At 42.1% G+C, this 18,399-nt stretch overlaps 1 protein-coding gene across 1 annotated transcript in view; it reads left to right on the top strand.

Moving 5' to 3' along the window:
- Positions 1–18,399, top strand: part of DSCAM (DS cell adhesion molecule) — a 444,019-nt gene that overhangs the window by 272,010 nt on the left and 153,610 nt on the right. The window contains exons 5-8 of the mRNA XM_069028212.1: positions 2,287–2,565; positions 5,981–6,256; positions 8,551–8,847; positions 9,664–9,939. Coding sequence (XP_068884313.1) covers positions 2,287–2,565; positions 5,981–6,256; positions 8,551–8,847; positions 9,664–9,939 — 1,128 coding nt within the window. The remainder of the gene's footprint in view (positions 1–2,286; positions 2,566–5,980; positions 6,257–8,550; positions 8,848–9,663; positions 9,940–18,399) is intronic.

The following is an 18,399-nucleotide window of genomic DNA, read 5'->3' as shown; positions in this document are numbered from 1 at the left end:
TTGTCCTTGCTGGAAGCCATTTGCAGCTGACTTAAAGCATAGCAAAGTAATAATTCAAAAGACCCTAAACACATATTGGAACTGGGTTTTGTTACTTTGCTATTTTTTGCCTCATTGCAGGTGATTGCAAATGAACGCTGGGATTCTGTTTTGTGCTTTGTTTGGTTTTTTATTTGGTTTTTTTTTTTCCCTAACTGGAATATATGCACTGTAGGAGCTCTAAATAGGAGTCTGTTCCAGGGACAACCCAAGAAATATTTTTACTGTCCATTTAAATATATAAGCACAGAGTTGAAGAAAGCAGGTCACTGGAATCACAGCTTGTGTATCCCTGAATATATTTTAAAAACCTCCTCTATAGCAGCAGGGTGAAGTCTTCTTCAGTATGTAGGCAAATCCTAGTTTAGCTGTCCTGCAACTGGGACTCCAGGCTGTGCTGCTCCTGACAAAGGCTCAAGTTGAGAAGGAAAAAAGTGAAGTGACCCTGGGATAGAGAATCCAGGGTCTGCTGTGCTGCTTGATTAGGAATGCACAGACAATGCCTCTAAAAGATAGTTCTACTTTTTTATTACTTAAATATTTAATCATTACTTGCAACTGAAGAAATTGATTTCCTGTAAATGTAACCTTCTTAAGAGCCAGAAGCTTTAATTTCTTGCCTGCTTGTGGTTTTACTGTCAGTTAATTCCCCACAAAAGAATCTGTGCCCTGGAAGCAGGGACACCTGACCCAAACGGCGAGAGAGGAGCTGGCTGATCAATTAGTCAAATTGACATTGGCCTTCCCAGTAGCATGCTGGCAGATTGTGCTTTCAGTGAGCCAGACATAAACAGCATGGCAAGCTCAAAATATGTCCCATCTTGGTGCCAAATACAGACCTCGAGGCCACTGATTCATCCAAAATCACTCATTTAACCACTGCTGCCTCCTTCTTAATGAGACACTCAGCAAGCTGAAGGTGGCTTTGCCCTCAGTGGCTCAGTGTTTTCCTGGCACCTGGAAAGCAGAAAAACCTCTGTTGTCACCTTTCACTGGACTTGGCATTTTGGGGGCTTTATCTAGATATAGCCACCAAAAAAAAAATATTATTTAGTCCATTTTTTTTAATATCACAGTTTTGGTTTCTGGATTGATAGTTTAACTTGAATAGCCTTAAGCTGTTTGCTGTCATGGGTACCGTCCCAGGTGTGGCTGCAGTTCATGGAGATATATCTAAGCTAGTTTTAAACCAGCTGGGTCAGGTACTGATTACTTTTGGAATAGCTTGAATTCAGCATGAACTGCTCCTCTAATCTCTCCAGTTCCTTATAGGGACCTGCTGCAGCTGCCCTGTGAGCAGCACCTGAGTTTGCTAAGTTAAAATGCCACTTGAAAATGCCAGAACTGTGGCAATCACACCTACATTCAGTCAGCTGTGATTAGATATATAAAAGAGGTCAGTGTGTCAGGTAGGAGCTGGTCAGCATGTAGAGTTTCTTTGTGAGACCAAAATCTTAGCAAGTGGGTGAATGTGATGAGAAAATACTTTGATGAATATTTTCTCAGTGTTTTTGTTGCAATAGCTCCATGATGGGCTGCACAAAATTTTAAATTGTGTCAACCTCTGTCTCCAAAAGTTTTCAAACTTGAGATCACAAACAAAGCACTATTTCTGATGGGTACATGCACCTCTGGTGAAGGCAATCCTGCCAGACTTGTGTGAGATACATAAATCCATGCCAGGTGCTGCACAAACGAGAGCTGCCTTTGTCAGCAAATTGAGCACAGAAAGATGCACTATTAAGCTGTAAGTTGGTCTTGTCACGTTAAGTTCTTTTTCCAGAGAAGAAGAAAAGACTTGTCTGTCAGTTAGACTGCAGATAGAAATCCCTGTGCCTTTGCCCATTTCTCTCCTGACAAGGGAATAAATTGCTCCTTTAATTCAAAGCCTTCAGACCACCGAGAAGAAGGGACAATGTGTTGGCTTCAATCTAGTCGAAAAGTAGCAATAATTGTTAAGGCAACACATTTCTGGCTCTCCATGCCTCTCACAGGGAACATGAAAGATGACCAGTGAAACATTTGCCATCTGGAAAAAATCCAGTGAGAGGATTTCCAAGCAGTGATGAGTTGCTTCAGCAGCATGTGCTGCTGGATCCCAGCCACCATGACTCAGACTGGTGGCTGGGTCAGAGAAGCAAACTGTAGCGCCCAAAACACCGGGCTGGCGAGTCAGAAAATGCAGGAGAAAATATATTGACGTCTTGGCTATCACTGAAAAGAGTTCCTCTTTGTTTTCTGTTTCAGACCCAGCGAATTCAGCTCCATCTATCCTAGATGGGTTTGACCACCGCAAAGCCATGGCAGGACAGCGAGTGGAGCTGCCTTGCAAAGCATCAGGGCACCCGGCACCAAAGTACCGCTGGCTGAAGGACAACGTCCCCTGGGAGCCCGACAGCCGCTTCCGGCAAACGGTCACGGGGCTGCTCATCGAGAACACGCGGCCCTCGGACTCGGGCAGCTACGTCTGCGAGGTGTGGAACAACTACGGCACCGCCGAGATGATCGGGCGCCTCTACGTCAAACGTAGGTCGTGGGCTGATGCTATGAATGAGAGGGGAGAGCTTAGACAAGTCCCTGCCTTTGGCAGGTTTCTGGCAGTGGACAGCAGCTTTTATTGAGGTGGTCAGCACCCCAAAACCCACTCTCGCTCGCAGGTCCTTAATAACGACCGATCAGGTCTATTACAACATGAATTATTTATTAAATTGACACAAGGAAAACAGACATAAGACTTTGAACAGACTTACCACACAGGATAACACAGAAAGAGCTACTAGTAGATAAAAATACAGTGCATGATAATAAAGGTACCTATGTTACAGCTGGAGAAGAAATCATATAGATTAGGAGCCAGTGTCACTTACCAATGCATGATAGTGGTGTGCAGATAGTGGTGTGCAGATTGAGATTAGGAGAATCATGTTCTCCTAATTTCTCTCAGTCTCAGGGAAGTATGTCAATACCAATGTCTCAGGATCGAGGAGAACTCTCCACACACTCAGAGAGTGTATAAGACATTTCTGATTTCATGAAAATCAAGTGGTCTTTTATAGTTGCAAAAGTGCTTCTCCATCAGTCACTTATTTCTGCTTATCCTTTTCCCATGCATTCGAGGCAGGATGTTTATTGCTGGCTAAGGGTGTCTTCAACTGAGATAATTCATCACAAGACAAACCATTCCAGTCTAGTTTAGCCATGGGGGAAGTAGATAAGTCTTTTGTTGTGTCAGGGGATGAAAGGTCCTGTCACAGTTGACTGTTGGTGTTGTTGCCTGATATCGAAAGAGAAGACCCCTTGCACCAGTGTTGAAATAGTAAAATAAAAAGCAAACCTTTGTTGGAAGCTTCCAGGTGTCCCAACAGTCATGGGCACACTGGGTACTGGATCTCTACAATTTTATAAATTCAACAAATTAGGATTCTTAACAAATATTGTCCAATTGGAAGAGCCATTGGTAAGGTAATTTTTGGAGTTGGTCCACAGCTTCTTTGCCCCACTTCTTGTTATGTCTTCTCAGATTCTGGTCGGAAAACAAAATGTTCTTCTCATACGTCCTCTACTTGAAAATAAGACAAAACAGTATTTCAGGAATGTGTTAGAAGGTTAGCATATTGTTCTAGAATCTAAGAGAAAGGGCAGGAAAAACACTAGGAGCTATATAACTATGTAGTAGTATTCTACAGAGCCACGAATATATGAAAAATACAAAAAACCAAAATTTTTTAGGCATCAGCATGAAGTTGTTGCCTTACCTTGCCGTACCTTCTGTTTCCTTAATTTATCTTAGCAATGATTAAAGTCCTCAAAGTTGTGGAAGGACACAAAGCAGGCTCTGTGGAGATGAGTTAGTTGGGCAATTGAGCGATCAGAAGTGCAAATGGATGCAATTTCCAGTGTAGCTCTATAATTTATCACATGGAGGATATGTAATTTAGAAGCATGAATTGGGTGCTGGAAAAGAAATTGCAAATGTTCTCATAAATAAAGCTGCCAAACTCTCATTGCCATGACTCACGGTGCTCAGTAATATTGAATACTCATACCTCCCCTCAGTCGAGTATTCATGTGTGAATATTCTGAATGTTTCACAAATTCTACAAAGATAATTATTACTTCAGGAGCTCCACACTGGAAAAGTGTTATTCTACTACTGTTGAAAAAAACCCAAAATTATTTCCTGGAATAGAAATAATGCTGTGTGAACTAAAATTTCCACCTAGACAGCATGACTAGCAAGCTGAAAAGGGAGAAGTTTGTGAGCAGTTCAGGCCATAAAAGCATCCTCACAAATAATTGCACATAATGTTTTTGGGCAAAATAAAACCAAGGTGAAAAATCTGCCATTCATGAGTTATAACTGAGGAAGTTTGGTTCTAAATGTGTTCATCAAAATACATAAAAATACTCATAAAAATGAGTTTCATTCCATCTGTCGTTTATGATGAAAAGTCAAAACTTGCAGAGACATGATGTAATTGTATTGCTGGTGATACCCAAAGCATCCCCAGTGCCTGGTGATGTGCTTTTCGTAATGGCTCTGCACTCAGCCAGCCAGTGGAAATTCCCTGGATCAGGTTGGCAGGAAGCAAAAGCTGGGCAAAGAAATTTTACCCTCCTCTGCAATGGAGGATGTGGCTTACTTGCATCATCATGGTTCTGGGATATCGGTGATGCACTTGAGTGTGACTATTTTGTGCAGCTATTTTGTTTAGTGGGTCATTGCCAGGTTTGAGTCTTTGTGGTCTTTTTATAGGAAACAGAGAGATATTCAGTGGCTTTTAACATTAATATGAATGTGAAGATTAACTCTTGCCAGTACCATTGTAGAGAAAAGTTTTGTTATGTACATGTCTGTAATCCAGAATGTCTGATGCCACTGTGTGTTTTTTTCCAGGCCTCTGTCACTAATTAGCCACTATAGATTTATTCCAACTTTTATGTTATAAATATTTAATAAAGTGAACAAGTTGCTTTTTCTTTTTTAAGTGTGTCTGTGTGCATGTGTGTGTATGTTTGTATGCAAGCTGCCAAAAGAGAAAATAGGTGGGTCTGTATTTAGTGTCAGAGATAGTATCTGTGGTGATAGTAGTCCCTTATCTTTGTAAGGAAGTCAAACCAATATATACAAAGCATGAGGTGAAATCTGTGTTCTGCAGTGCTGATAACTCCTAGGTGGCAGGATAAAGATTGTTTTCCTTGCATTTACATTTATGACTTTTCGTCAGTGCTGTTCATCCTCTTTTTCTTGCAATGTAAAACTCGCATTTTCCTGTCTTACTGTTTCTTAAGGCTGACTTGAAAATATTGTAGTCCTCCCACATCAAAGCAGAAAATCTGGTGAGCCCACACACTAGAACACTTCCATGTGGACAGATCAGATGGATACCCATGGGTGCACCTGTGTTAACATCTTCCACCCTCCAAAGCTAATCTTGTCACTGGCATTTGCTGCACTTGTTCACGTCAGGGAGTGGTTTGGGAAATTGTAAATTTGGTTACTTTTGCAGGAAATGAAACCAGACAATGAGTTTCAGGAACACATTTAATGCACCAGTTTCAAAGATCCATTCTGAACTAATGGGAAATAACACCCTGCCCTCCCAAAACATGTGTAGTGCCATGTTAAAGCCCTCGGCACTAATGGTGTTACTTGTAGGTCTGATCCTACTGTTTACCTGAGCATGGGACTACGTGAGGAATGGGTTATCCCTATAGACCTATTTTTTTCTGTCATGGATGTCGGTGGCAAAAATTTTTTTTTAAAGTAATGCTGTCATCTGATACTTGGTTTTGTTTTGTCTTTTAAGAAGGATATGGCTGTGATTTTTATTTTCCTCCTTAATTGAGTGTTGATTTGTCACTTGCACATAAATGCACATTTATACTTAATATGCTCTATTTCCCTTTCTCTCTCCCTTACTACGACTCAAACCTCCAGAACCACTAAAAGCCACCATCAGCCCGCGCAAAGTCAAAAGCAGTGTTGGTAGCCAAGTGTCCTTGTCCTGCAGTGTGACGGGAACTGAGGACCAGGAGCTGTCCTGGTACCGCAACGGGGAAATCATCAACCCTGGCAACAACGTCCGCATCACCGGCGTCAACCGGGAGAACCTGATCATGGACGGCATGGCCAAGAGTGACGGCGGGGCCTACCAGTGCTTTGTGCGCAAGGACAAGATGTCAGCTCAAGACTATGTCCAGGTGGTACTGGAAGGTCAGTCTCTACCTGTCTAGCAATTTTGGTTTCCAAAATATCACACAAGTCATCTTTGGTGCCATCATTTTAGAGTGGCGATGCCTTAAAGATCTGGAAATGAAACAATGCACTTTCGAGACAATATTAGTATCGGAGGTAATATCAAAGCTGGTCTTCAGTTGGAGGCCTCCAAGGGCAGATAAGGAAAAATTCCCACCCCACATAGGGCAAACGTATTTCATAAATTTAGCAAATTAGCCTAATTGACAAGAATTCGCAATTAGAACCACAAGTAATGAGGTAATTCTCCCCCTTGGCTCCACCTCTTCTGGAGCCCTTCTTTTTTGCTGCCAGCTGTACTGGCTGGACTTTGTTTATGAGAAAGTGTATTGGAGGGGTAGCTCATCCTTGGTTCCCAGGAAAAAGCAAGATGGGATTGGGGCTTTTGGAATGTGTTTTGTCTCTCTATCAGGGTAGGAAAATTACTGAGGTTAGCTAGGAACTATATACATATACAGTAATAGTCTACAGTTATGAATATATATGAAGAATATATAAAAGCAAAAATCATTTTGGCATCAGTGGAGCTTAAAAAAGAGAGGGCACTTATGAAATGTCCATGGGATTTATTGTGCCCCACTCATAACAGAATGGAAAAATTGATTTGAAAACAAAAACCCTTCCCAAGCCGGTCTCTATTAAAAATCCAAACATTGCTATTCTGTTTGGGCATATTGGCTGGAGGCTTGGAGATCATCTTAAATAACTGGTACAATGTTCTACGTGCTAATCAAGTGAGGAAAGTTATCAATTTGCACAGAGGCAGCTCACTAATGAGGCCGTGGTGCAGGCATGGCATGGACATTATTTTTAGAGTCTCTATAGAAGAAGAAGAGATTACCTGCCTGGACCAAGTTACCTCGGCAACCATCTCCCGTGACTAGGAAAGCCTAAAGAGCATATTGATAATCTATCATGGTGTTGGGAGAGTGCAGGTTATCAGAGAGCAACAGCAGGGAAGATTTCAAAGACACTCAGGTCTCACTGGGAAAATAATGTCTGCTTTCATCTCAAAAAAAGCCTGTCACTTGAATTAAAAAAAGGGGGAAAAAAAGAGGAGGAGGGATGGAAGAGATACATAGTGTGCACACTCACAGATTTACTGGTCCTGTGTCAGCTCCCTTTCAGGATAAAAAGCCTTCTTTTTTTGTTGCTGCTGTTCTGTCTTCTGAGGGGTGACAGTATCCAGTACACCACAAAGGAAAGGAAGAGAGTCAGGAATCAAAATAAAGAAATAAATTAGAAACTCTGTCTCGTAACCAATGGGACAGAAATGAAAGAGAGAGGGGGCAAAGGGAAAAAAAAAAGAAATAAAATAAAATAAAATGCTCTTCCAGGGATGCTGAGTCCTTTCAGCATTCTGAGAATGCCAGTGCTTACCTTTTTACCATGTGGCAAACAAGGGAATTTTAAAGTAACATTTTCGAAGGAAAACAAACCTGCATTCCATGATCGCAGAAGGAACCTCCTAACGAATACCAGGGTGTCAGCACTCTTAAATGTTACCCCACTGAACACTCTGGAGAGGTGGGTACTTAATCCTGCTCCCTGCTTACAAAGTTTCTGTGCCCACCCATTTTCTTCATTCATTTGCCTGGTAGAGGCTGAGTATTTTGGGAGACGGTTCACAAGATAAAGCATTTGAATACTGTCAATCAGAGAAATATTTATCTGTAGTACAAAATGACCACAGAAAGAAATTGGCATCACTGCTATTACTGGCAATGTGTATTGAGAAAAGCTTAATACTTTCCTAAATGGGGCATTGTGTGTCAGGACTAAACTGCTGTGTGAAATCAGCCTATGCAAGTTGTGCCTGGCTCTTGGCAACAGGATTCAGCCTTAACTTCCCAAGGAGCTAAAATCTACCAGGAGAAGAGAATGTCCAAATGTGTTGAAGTTTTTCTGTGTGTCTTTTATAATGAACTGCATATGGTTTTAAAACTTTACTGCAGGAACCCAGCAGTTCATAGAGATGCCTGATCCATCTATTCAAGTGTTTTTCCTACAGCAGAGCTACTACCAGGTTTCTCAGAAGATGAAAAAGAAACTTGCCATAAGCAAAGGGTCATTTAAGTTCTCTACTGGCATAATTTTTTTTTCCTTTCTCAATAATTAGGGTGACATCCTGGAAAAAAATTGTTTGTCTTGCTTCTAAAAAGGATCTTGGCTCATGGGATATAGCCCAGGATGGAGGGGACAAGCTTTATACCATGTAAGCACTGTTTTCCTGCTTTTCTTTCCCTCGGCAGACGGAACTCCCAAAATCATCTCTGCCTTCAGCGAGAAAGTGGTGAGCCCAGGAGAGCCAGTGTCCCTCATGTGCAACGTGAAGGGGACTCCCCTGCCCACGATCACCTGGACACTGGACGAGGATCCCATCGTGAAGGACGGCAGCCACCGGATCAGCCAGATCATCACATCTGAGGGCAACGTGGTCAGTTACCTGAACATCTCCAACACTCAGGTCCGGGACGGGGGCGTTTATCGCTGCACTGCCAACAACTCTGCGGGAGTCATCCTGTACCAGGCTCGAATAAACGTAAGAGGTGCTTGTCAAATCAGCTCCTCAAAAAAAACACACATAACTCATTGTAGTGGAGAAGAAGATTGTTGCATGTGATGAAATGATTCTTGGAATGCCAAAAAACCAACTTACTGTTTTTTCCTCTCCTTTTCTCCCCCGCTCTCTTTTCCCAACCCTGCCTCTCCAGCCCCATCTAAAAAGTGTATGGTATGGTTAAATGTTGGAAGAACCCTTTGGCTTGTGTCCTTTAGTCTATTTTTCCTATACTCATCTTTAATAGTTCACAGTCTCTTTGCTTTAATCCTGCTGTGCATGTTCTGTTTTTCTTTTCCTTTCCTCCTTTACTTGTCCAACATCCATTGTAATTATTCATGTATACAGAACTTTAGCTTGAATTTCCGGCTCTACATGGCATAATACCCATCCTCATGGTATTATACTTTATATACATAGCAAATAAAAAAGCTAACTGTGTCAGTGTTCTCATGTGTAACAGGATTCTAGCTTCGTATCAGTGTTAGTATTTCACATTAATTAAATCACACTCAGCCTTTTAATTTGTAACGCAGCAAAGATTTTATCAGGCAAGTGTTGGATAACACAGATATATACCCCCACATAATTAGTATGGATGCTGCAGGGTAAGGAAAAACTAGAGCATACAAAGATTAGGGAAACTGCTTAAGTAGCTCTTAAAAGGAAAAACCTGTCAAATGCTAAGAAGTGTGGTGTGAGCCGCATCCGTTAACATTTGTATATCCAGAAATAATTCAGACATTCCCTCGAGCAAACATGCCTTTAAATTGTCTTCAAGAGTTTCTTCCTTTCGCCTTCTCAGGGCCAGCGAGCATTCGGCCGATGAAGAACATCACAGCCATCGCTGGGCGCGACACCTACATCCACTGCCGCGTCATTGGCTACCCCTACTACTCCATCAAGTGGTACAAGAACTCCAACCTGCTCCCCTTCAACCATCGCCAAGTGGCGTTCGAGAACAACGGGACGCTGAAGCTCTCGGACGTGCAGAAGGAGGTGGACGAGGGCGAGTACACCTGCAACGTCCTGGTCCAGCCCCAGCTGTCCACCAGCCAGAGCGTGCATGTGACAGTGAAAGGTGAGGACAGCTGGGAAAAGCAGAGCCCGGCTAATTCCTGGGTCATCTGTGGGGTTGCACACGTAGGATTGTCCTGGCAGTCGGATAATGGGCGCTTGAGGAGGTTAATCCAGATTTGTGTTTATTTTTAATGATGACACAGAGCTGATCAGTCATTGTGTCTTGTTCTCTCCTGACTTTTACCCTCCTCAGCTCAACTGGAAAAATACTACCTTGTTGTTGTTGTTGCCTCTAAGTGGGGGAGTGGCAGCTCAAGTTTTCTTTGAGCACTTTTCACTACAACTAAATCAGAAAATTAATGGTTTGTCACCTGTTTTCCACCAGTGACTGTTTCTCTACTGGATAACAAAGTTCAAATTTTCATTTAGCCAGTGACTTCCCAGCTTTTAAAACATGAGATGAGAATTTTAATGTCTGTATTTTTACCACTAAGCAGAGACAGGAACTAAAAGCATTAACCTTGCTTTCCTCTTATTAAGTGATTATCTGAGTGCTCTTCATGCTTAGGAAGGTAACACTTTAAATAAATGTGACTTGAAATTCTAATAGGATGCTTCAAATCTATTCAAATAGTCCAAAACAAGGATGTTCAGATGGCCCTGAAAGACTTCAGCAACAGATTGAGAATAGGAATTTTTTAGCATTGTGTCCTGACTGTTCTGACACTGGCAATGTTCAGACCTATTCATGAGGATACAAAGGACAGAAGACCTGATTGCAGTAGCACCTAGTTTTGAGCAATGGGGCCACTGAATACTGCACTTCATGTGAGCCTGTAGGAAGAATTGGGGTATAATTTCACTGTTCCTGAAGTTATTAGAAACTTTTCCTGGGCTTTTTTTTTTGGAGGGAGAGGAGAGGAAGGAAGGGAGGTTGAATCTTGTATCCATTCTCAGATAAGATGCAGAGAACAGTAAGGTAAAATGACTTTGTTATAGACATCTGATCTCTTAACTTCCTTCTGCTCAGTTAGTTTTGCCCTTAGCAGTATGGAGGGATGCAATTTCTATTTTTTTTTTTTTTCAAGAGTTTAGGGGATTATCTTTAAGCCATGAGAAATTTGGACTTTGAAAGGCAAGACATTTCACACACCTGAGACCATCAGGGGCACTGGTCACAAGCTGTGGCATAAAAAGCTACCTTTGGTTTTCATGTGTGTTGTGCCTTGCTTAACATTATAATGATATTACAAATCTGTTGATAGAGGTTAGGAACTGAATGACAAATCAGTCACTATGTTTCTGCTGCACTAACAGGCCACTGTGGAAATTCTGGTGGAGAGAGCTGCCTCTTAAATGATACCATTTTTCAAATGACTGTCAAAATGAAAATAGCCAGACAAAACATATCCAGCTGTCTATCCTTGCAGCTCAGGCATTGAGATCAAAACAGTACTAGTCACTATAGCCATTATCTCAGGTGTAATACTGCTTTTTCTTCCATTAGGTTACAGTTTCCAAGTTGACAATTCCTCCCCCAGACAGCAGATTGCCAGCTCTATCAATTTGGATTGATCTGTAACTTTTGTCAATGATTTTACTTCCTTGATGGTGCTCTGCTGCACCTCTGGATATTCAGCTGCTGGTCAGAAACCTCAAACTGTGACTAAAGATACCCTGCATAACTTTGACAGACATGCAGCACATTTGAGGAGTGACAGAGGGCTGAGCTGCCCCTGAGATCAGAGAATCACAGAATGATTTGGGTTGGAAGAGACCTTAAAAATCACCTCACTCCAACCCCTGCCATGGGCAGGGACACCTCCCACTAGACCAGTTTGCTCCAAGCCTTGACAAGACACTGTAATTTGAAAACAAGGTTAATAGCCTGACCTCATCTGCTAAGCCCAAAATGTCACAGGTGAGGTTTTTAGGTCAGACCTGAACAGTTCTCAATGTTTTGCTGCTGTAGCTTGAGGTCAGCAGTGCCACAGTGGATTTTATTTAACATATTAGTGGGGAGTCAAAAGTGGCCTGGTGCTTTAAAATATTATTGTGTGTGCTACCTTTTAATTTTATAGATTCCAGAGTTAATGGGTTGAGTTTTTAAGCACTTATATTTGCTACCAAAAAAATACAAAATATGGCCCAGCTTGCGTAGAGATTAAAAGCACTCTGAAATATGACACTATAAGGGCAGTTAATATCAGTGCTTAAATATCCTTAATTACAGTACAGCTTCTCCTACCATCAGAATAACTATTTTTTCTAGAGAGAAATGGAGAATTATTGTCCATCTTCCACATCACAAGTCCTTTGCTTTGCTCTCAGTTCTGCTACAAGCTTCCTGGGTGACCTCAAACCAGTCACCTGAAGGGTGATTCAGAATAGAAGACACTTGATGAACTGTTACTTATTGGGGTTTTTTTTCCCTCCATGTTCTGTTTGGAGGACTTAAATTATTAATTTCCTCATGAGTTTATCATCTCCATCGTATCAAAATGTTTCAGAAACAATGTGTTCATTTTCAAGAGCCACCTGGGTCACCAGGAAAAAATGTCAATAAGGCACAGACTGAACTCAAAAATATCCACAATTTTTTTGTATATTCAATTTCAGAAACTTACAGCTTAATTTTCCCAGTTCACCTGCCATTATGTAGCATTTATATGTTCAAAGCTCTGCTCCCATTGAAATGAAGTTGCTCCTGAGAGTTCTGTTTCCTCCTTCAGAGCAGTCACGTCGCCCAGCTTAGCAACCCCATGGGAAGGACAGACTTAAGTAATTTAATTAGCTTTATCTGGCAGATCTGTGGCAAAAGTAAATTCAGAATTTGGCTCTACGGGGCAGCATTTATCTGCATTAGGCAAACAGCTGGTTTTCAAAGTTGGCAGCTCTCTGCCACATTTACTTTTCACTTTCTAGATCCTCCAGTATGGGAAGCATCCTGATTCTGTCTTGGATGAAGACTTTCTTAAACCAGGATTTAAATAAAAACACTCAGCACCATGAGCATGTCATCAAATACAAGAGTGCTGTCCACTCTTAAATTTGAGGAAAAGGAAATCATACTTCAGAAATCATGATAAGGTCACAGATAGGAGAACAGAACTTTTCTTGGCAATAATTTTAAATGAACTCCTGGCTGCCAGAGAACCTGAGTGGGGCTTTCAGAGCCTTGCTGTGCATCCTCCCACTTGGCAGGCTCTGGGAATGCCAAAAGCTTGGGATTTGGGCACTTCTGTGCTATTTGACCTTAGATCCTCTACTTCTTTTCCCTGCTGAACAGAAGAATGTGAGACACCACATGAAATCCATTGTCCCATTTTTTAGAAATAACTGCTGCCCTTGTCTGCAGACTCCAACTAACTCTGTCCCACAGAAACGTGGCTTGTCATTCCTTCCCTGCCCTTTCCCCCCAGACCTCGCCTGCCCCTTGTCTCTATCCCAAAGTCTGGATTTGGAAGGCAGCAGTCTCCTGAGCTGGCTGCTGGGAGCTGAGTGGATGAGCTGGCAGGAAAACATGCAGGTTTCTGCTTGGCAGATATAACTCCTGTGGAACCATGCCTGAGGCCTAACAGAGCTTTTTTGGAAATCGAGCCATCTTGGCATTATTTTTTTTGTATTTAGACAAATGATTTGGCCAGTTCTGAGTTCTGACAAAAAGCCAGGAAAACTCCCCACCCTGTAATGCACAAGTAACAGAGGGAGATTACAACTGTACTTACACACTTAATTTCTGTATTCCATACCTGCTGACCACTCACCTTTGCAACTTCAATAACACCATTTCAGCACATTTTACTTTGCCCTTTGTTAAGGCTAAAGTTGGCTATGTTTGGCTATGTTTTTAGCTTTGTTTTTGTAAAGTACACTGACCCCCTTTCCCCTCCCTCCTGCAAAGTGGGAACAGAAGTTACTGATGTCATCAGAAGTAATTGAGATAAGCCTTGCTAAGGATACTGCACAGGTCCTTGCCAAGAACAGAATTATTCTTAGCAGCACCAGTTTTTGCTCTGTGTTCAGCCCAGCTCTTGTGGTTTGCCAGAGGGGTTTGGATACATTTGCCAATGGCAGAATACTGTTGAAGTCAGAGATCTTAAAGAGAATAAGATTCTGTAGAAGATGCAGGTTTTCTGTTCATTCCTTCTTAGAATGACCCATCCTCCTCAGTTTTCTCCAGCTCATCCTTGCCCAAGTCCTGGCTCTTCTCCTCTGGGTCCCAAAACCAATCTGAACTCAAAGTCTTTGTCATCTCAGTTCTCATTTCCACACTGCCTTGTTCTCAAGACTCGAAACTGCCCTTTCCCTTTGGATACCCCAACATTTTTCCCAGACTCCAGTTTCAGTCTTCTCTGCCAGCCTTCAAGTTCAAGCACCAGAGTGACAAATCTGTCCTGATTTCTGGAATCCCACCAGACTGCACCTGCCCCAGTGGCTGGAACTGACTCAGCCACTGAAGGTAGAGCTATCATGTGTTCAGTTCTGCTTGGACCCTGTTTGTCACTGGAAAATGTCCTCTCAGGATATGATCATGAGGGGGGTTTGTTTATTTATTGACTTGGTTTTGCTCAGACTGCAAATTTGGGCACCGTTGTGATGACTTTTTATAGGGATAGCAAGAACATCTGAGGCTGGTGCCATCACCTGAACTTGAAATCCATGCTTCTAAATCCATGGGGCAGGTGGGACTTCTCAGGTTCTCACAATACCTTTTTGTTTGTTTGTTTTATGGCACAATTGATGTTTACCGTGTCTCAGTTTTCCCCCTCTCCCACCTTATTCTTGGAAATGGCCAAGAATTGTAGCTGAAACCTTCCAGCTGAAATGACTCAGACTGAGGCAGATACCTGGCCTGGAAAACTGGTACCCAAACAAAAGTCAAACTGCAAGCAAATGAAAATAGTCTTATCACGGGAAATGTTGGTGTAGCGGGTTGGGTTTGTAACCAGGCGGAAACACCAATTTAGTGTAGTGGTTTGGTCTAAAATACTCATTACTGTTTATCTTCTGTGAGATAAGAATTAGGAGAAATGCAAAGCAGGCACCAAACTTGAAAGAATATAAAGAAGTTTATTAACAGACCTAAAAGAAGGAAAAAAAATTATACCACCTTCAGAACTCTCCTCCTTCCCCCACCTTCCTCCCTTCTCCCACTGACAATGTAAAAAGACAACCCTTGAGATGTTCAGTCTGTTACCACTTCCATAATAACCTTGTTCAGTCCATTTAGGAAGAGAAGTCTCTTCTTGCTCATGCTATGAAAACATTATCACAACGAGACAGCCGCCCACTTCCAAATATTGTTCAGTCCATTTAGGAAGAGGAGTCTCTCTGCTTGCGATGTGAGTCCCTTCCCCCGACTTGCAGCTTTTCCCGCAACTGCTTTCGAGGGTCCACTCTTGAAAGTTTTCTGGGGTACAATTTTAAGGTTGAGCCGTTCAGAAAGAAAAAAACAGAGGCCCTTCTCCTTCCCTGGGAGCAAAGGGTCTTCCTCATCTTCATCGTTAGGACTATCTCTGGGAGCATCTCTAGGAACTGAGGTTTTCTCCTTTGCCATTTGGAGCAAAAGTCCTCATCTGGTCCATCTCTAGGGACTGAGGTCTTCTCCTTTCCCATTTGGAGCAAAAGTCCTCATCTGGTCCATCCTCTCCCTGTCCAAACTTCTCATGAAATTACAGCTGCGCCAGCATCTGCCTATCTCAGCGCAGGTGCTTTTGCTTACGAGTTGAACACTCCACCCCCCAGATCTTCATGAAATTACAACGGGATACTCTGATATATCATAGCTTCACAACAGACTTTCAGCTTTAAGCATCTCCTCTCTCTCTTCCCTCAGGTTTTCAGCTCTTCACAGCAATAAAAGGGTTAATCTCACCTGGGCCTTGCAGCTTTGCAGCTGGAATGTTGAATTTTTCTTATCGCAGTGGAGAGGGGGGGGTTCCGAGCCGCTCTGGCTGCCCACAGCAAGGCAGTGGGGGGGGGGTTCCATGGCTGGAACAGGCCCATGGCTCCAGGCTGGCCGTGGCCCGGCCTGGCCTGGCCCAAGCAGGGCCTGGCTGATCCCGCTGGCCCCCGCACGGGGCCTGCAGCCACCTGTCCCAGCGCCGGAAACGAGAGGGAGCTTGGGGGGGAGTTTGTCTATTCTTAAGTGTGGATCACAGAGGCGGTCACAACTTTAAGTGGCTTAAAGAATTGTCCATATTCAAACTGGCCAGCTGATAGGTTCTGTCAGGTCCCAGAGGAAGCTGTAAGCACCCCTTAGCAAGGATATCCCTTCCGGGACTATGCTTGCTAACCTATGACAGTCGGCAAACAAAGAAAGGAGTTATATTACCCATGCTATCTCTACTTTTCGTATTTCCATTGGAAAAAACCCCACATTAAAGTGGAAAAATATTAAAATAATAGCAGCATCTCTTCTACAGTGTTTGAGTCGATCTCAGAGCATTTTAAGAACAAGAGTGAGTTATTATCTCCATTTTTTTATTATGCAATTTATAGTAATAGTTTTCCCAGCTACAGTAAAAGCCATCAGTAGTAAGTGATTATTTTCTTGTCATCAGGCTCATGGGACACATTCTCATGTAAACAGTCTGCTGCTATTCACACTTCTCCAACAGGAATTAATTGAAAAAGAAGCCCCTGAGAGGGAAGGGTTCAGCATCATTAAAATAAAATGTGTGCTGTTCAAAAGGGCTGTTTCTGATCTTGTAGAGCTTATGTATTTCATTGATTTAGAAGAGTTTTTGTTGCCTTATATAAAGTGAGTACCTCACCTGTTGTGAACCACGAAAAGGAGTTCTACCAGCCTTGTTTCATGTTAGAATACAAGCAAACCAAACAGGGGCTACTTCTAAATAACTTCATGTCGCAACTGTTTGAATAGGTTCTCTCATCTTTCCTGGGAAGTGTTTAGCTTTTTCTAGTATCTGAAATAGTATTGGTGAATTTGCATTGCAAATCAGTTCAGGGAGGGATGGTTTAGGTAGTGAAAAATACACAGACACAAAAGGGAAAAAACATCAGGAGAAATCTTTGCAGGGTTCTTGGGACTGTGGTGCATTCTGTCATCAACCAATCTGCTAATCTGTGCCTGGAAGCATGGATTATGGCAAATGGGAGTTCGCCTTCGTGCACATATCTCAGATCTTATCTGTCCTACTGACTGACTTTGCCAAAAGATTGAATCAGAAAAAACTTCTGGCCTTGACATCTTTCAGATATTTCTTTCATTATATCACTTTTGCCTTTTTCCCACTCCTCCATGCTATATGGGTTTGTATCCCTTCAAACTTGTCACAACTTCCTTGGGAAGAAATGCTCAGATCTCTGGAAGTGACTGAAGTTGTCACGTACAGGAATCACACCAGGGCCGTGTGGTCAGAGTGAATGAGAATGTGCCATTGGGCAAAATATCCTGGAAAATGCACTTGGAAATTCCTCTCAGGCCACATAATGGGCATGGGAAGTAGTTTTGGGGAGAAAGTGGTGGCAGAGCCTGATTTAAAGGAATGTGCACTTTGGTAGGGATGTCTCCAGTGTGTCTAACCTGTGGAAGTTCCTGAAGATAAGACTGAAATAAGCTGATATTCTTGACAGATCTGTGTAAATTTTTTTTGTCATTCAACATACAGCAGCTCAAGGTTAGCCTTGCATTAAAATAATTGACTTACATTCTTTAAAATCCCACAAGTGTCATGTGGACAATGCTGTCATGTCTTACTTTGCACCAGTACACTCCTAATACAACTTCTGTAATTACTTCACTTCTGACAGTGCAGAAAATGGTCACCCAAAAATGTCTGTTAAAGTTGTTTCACCCTATGCCAGTCTTCATGGTGAGGAATTAATATGTACAAATCTAAAACTTCTCACTTAAATCTAAATTAAACCTCCCTGGGTTTGTGCACAGCCTTACATCTTTCAAACCCAATTTATGTCTGCGTATGGATGTTTTTATTTATGATTTATGCAAACAATGTGAAATGAGCCTTAATACTTCAATAAGTGTCTCAGTTAAAGAGGTCAAGAGTATCTGTATATTATGTATTGGTTTATCAAAAGCTGTCCCTCTTCTCTCTCTTACCATGCAGATTTATTTACTAAAGATTTGGAAGAAGGCATGTTCTCACTCTTTTTTTGCTTTTATTTTGTCAATTATATTTTAATTGCTTCCTTACATATTCATTAAAATTGCTGTTAGCATTTTAAGCACTTTACTGCACCAATTTAGCGTGAGCTATTAGCAGTGTGTGTGTTAGGACATGTAGTAAATACAGAAAGCAAGACTGTGATAGTGCAGGTCTGGATCATGCTGGCCTAATTTTAAATCAATGTATATAATACATAGCTTGCAAAAAACCCTACAGTATCAACCCAGTGGAAAGAGAAGGGTGCTATAAAATCCGCTGCTTATGCACAGTCCTGGGATGAAAGTGAAAAGAAGACTGGTGTGGAACCAAACAACTCAAGGCAATGATTTTCAGAGACAAAGACCATTCTGTTAAAGCCCTCTCTC

The sequence above is a fragment of the Aphelocoma coerulescens genome, chromosome 1 (genome assembly GCF_041296385.1).
Source record: "Aphelocoma coerulescens isolate FSJ_1873_10779 chromosome 1, UR_Acoe_1.0, whole genome shotgun sequence".
Lineage (NCBI taxonomy): Eukaryota > Metazoa > Chordata > Aves > Passeriformes > Corvidae > Aphelocoma > Aphelocoma coerulescens.
Note: the sequence above shows the minus strand (reverse complement) of the source record. Positions and strands in the feature narration are given on the sequence as shown.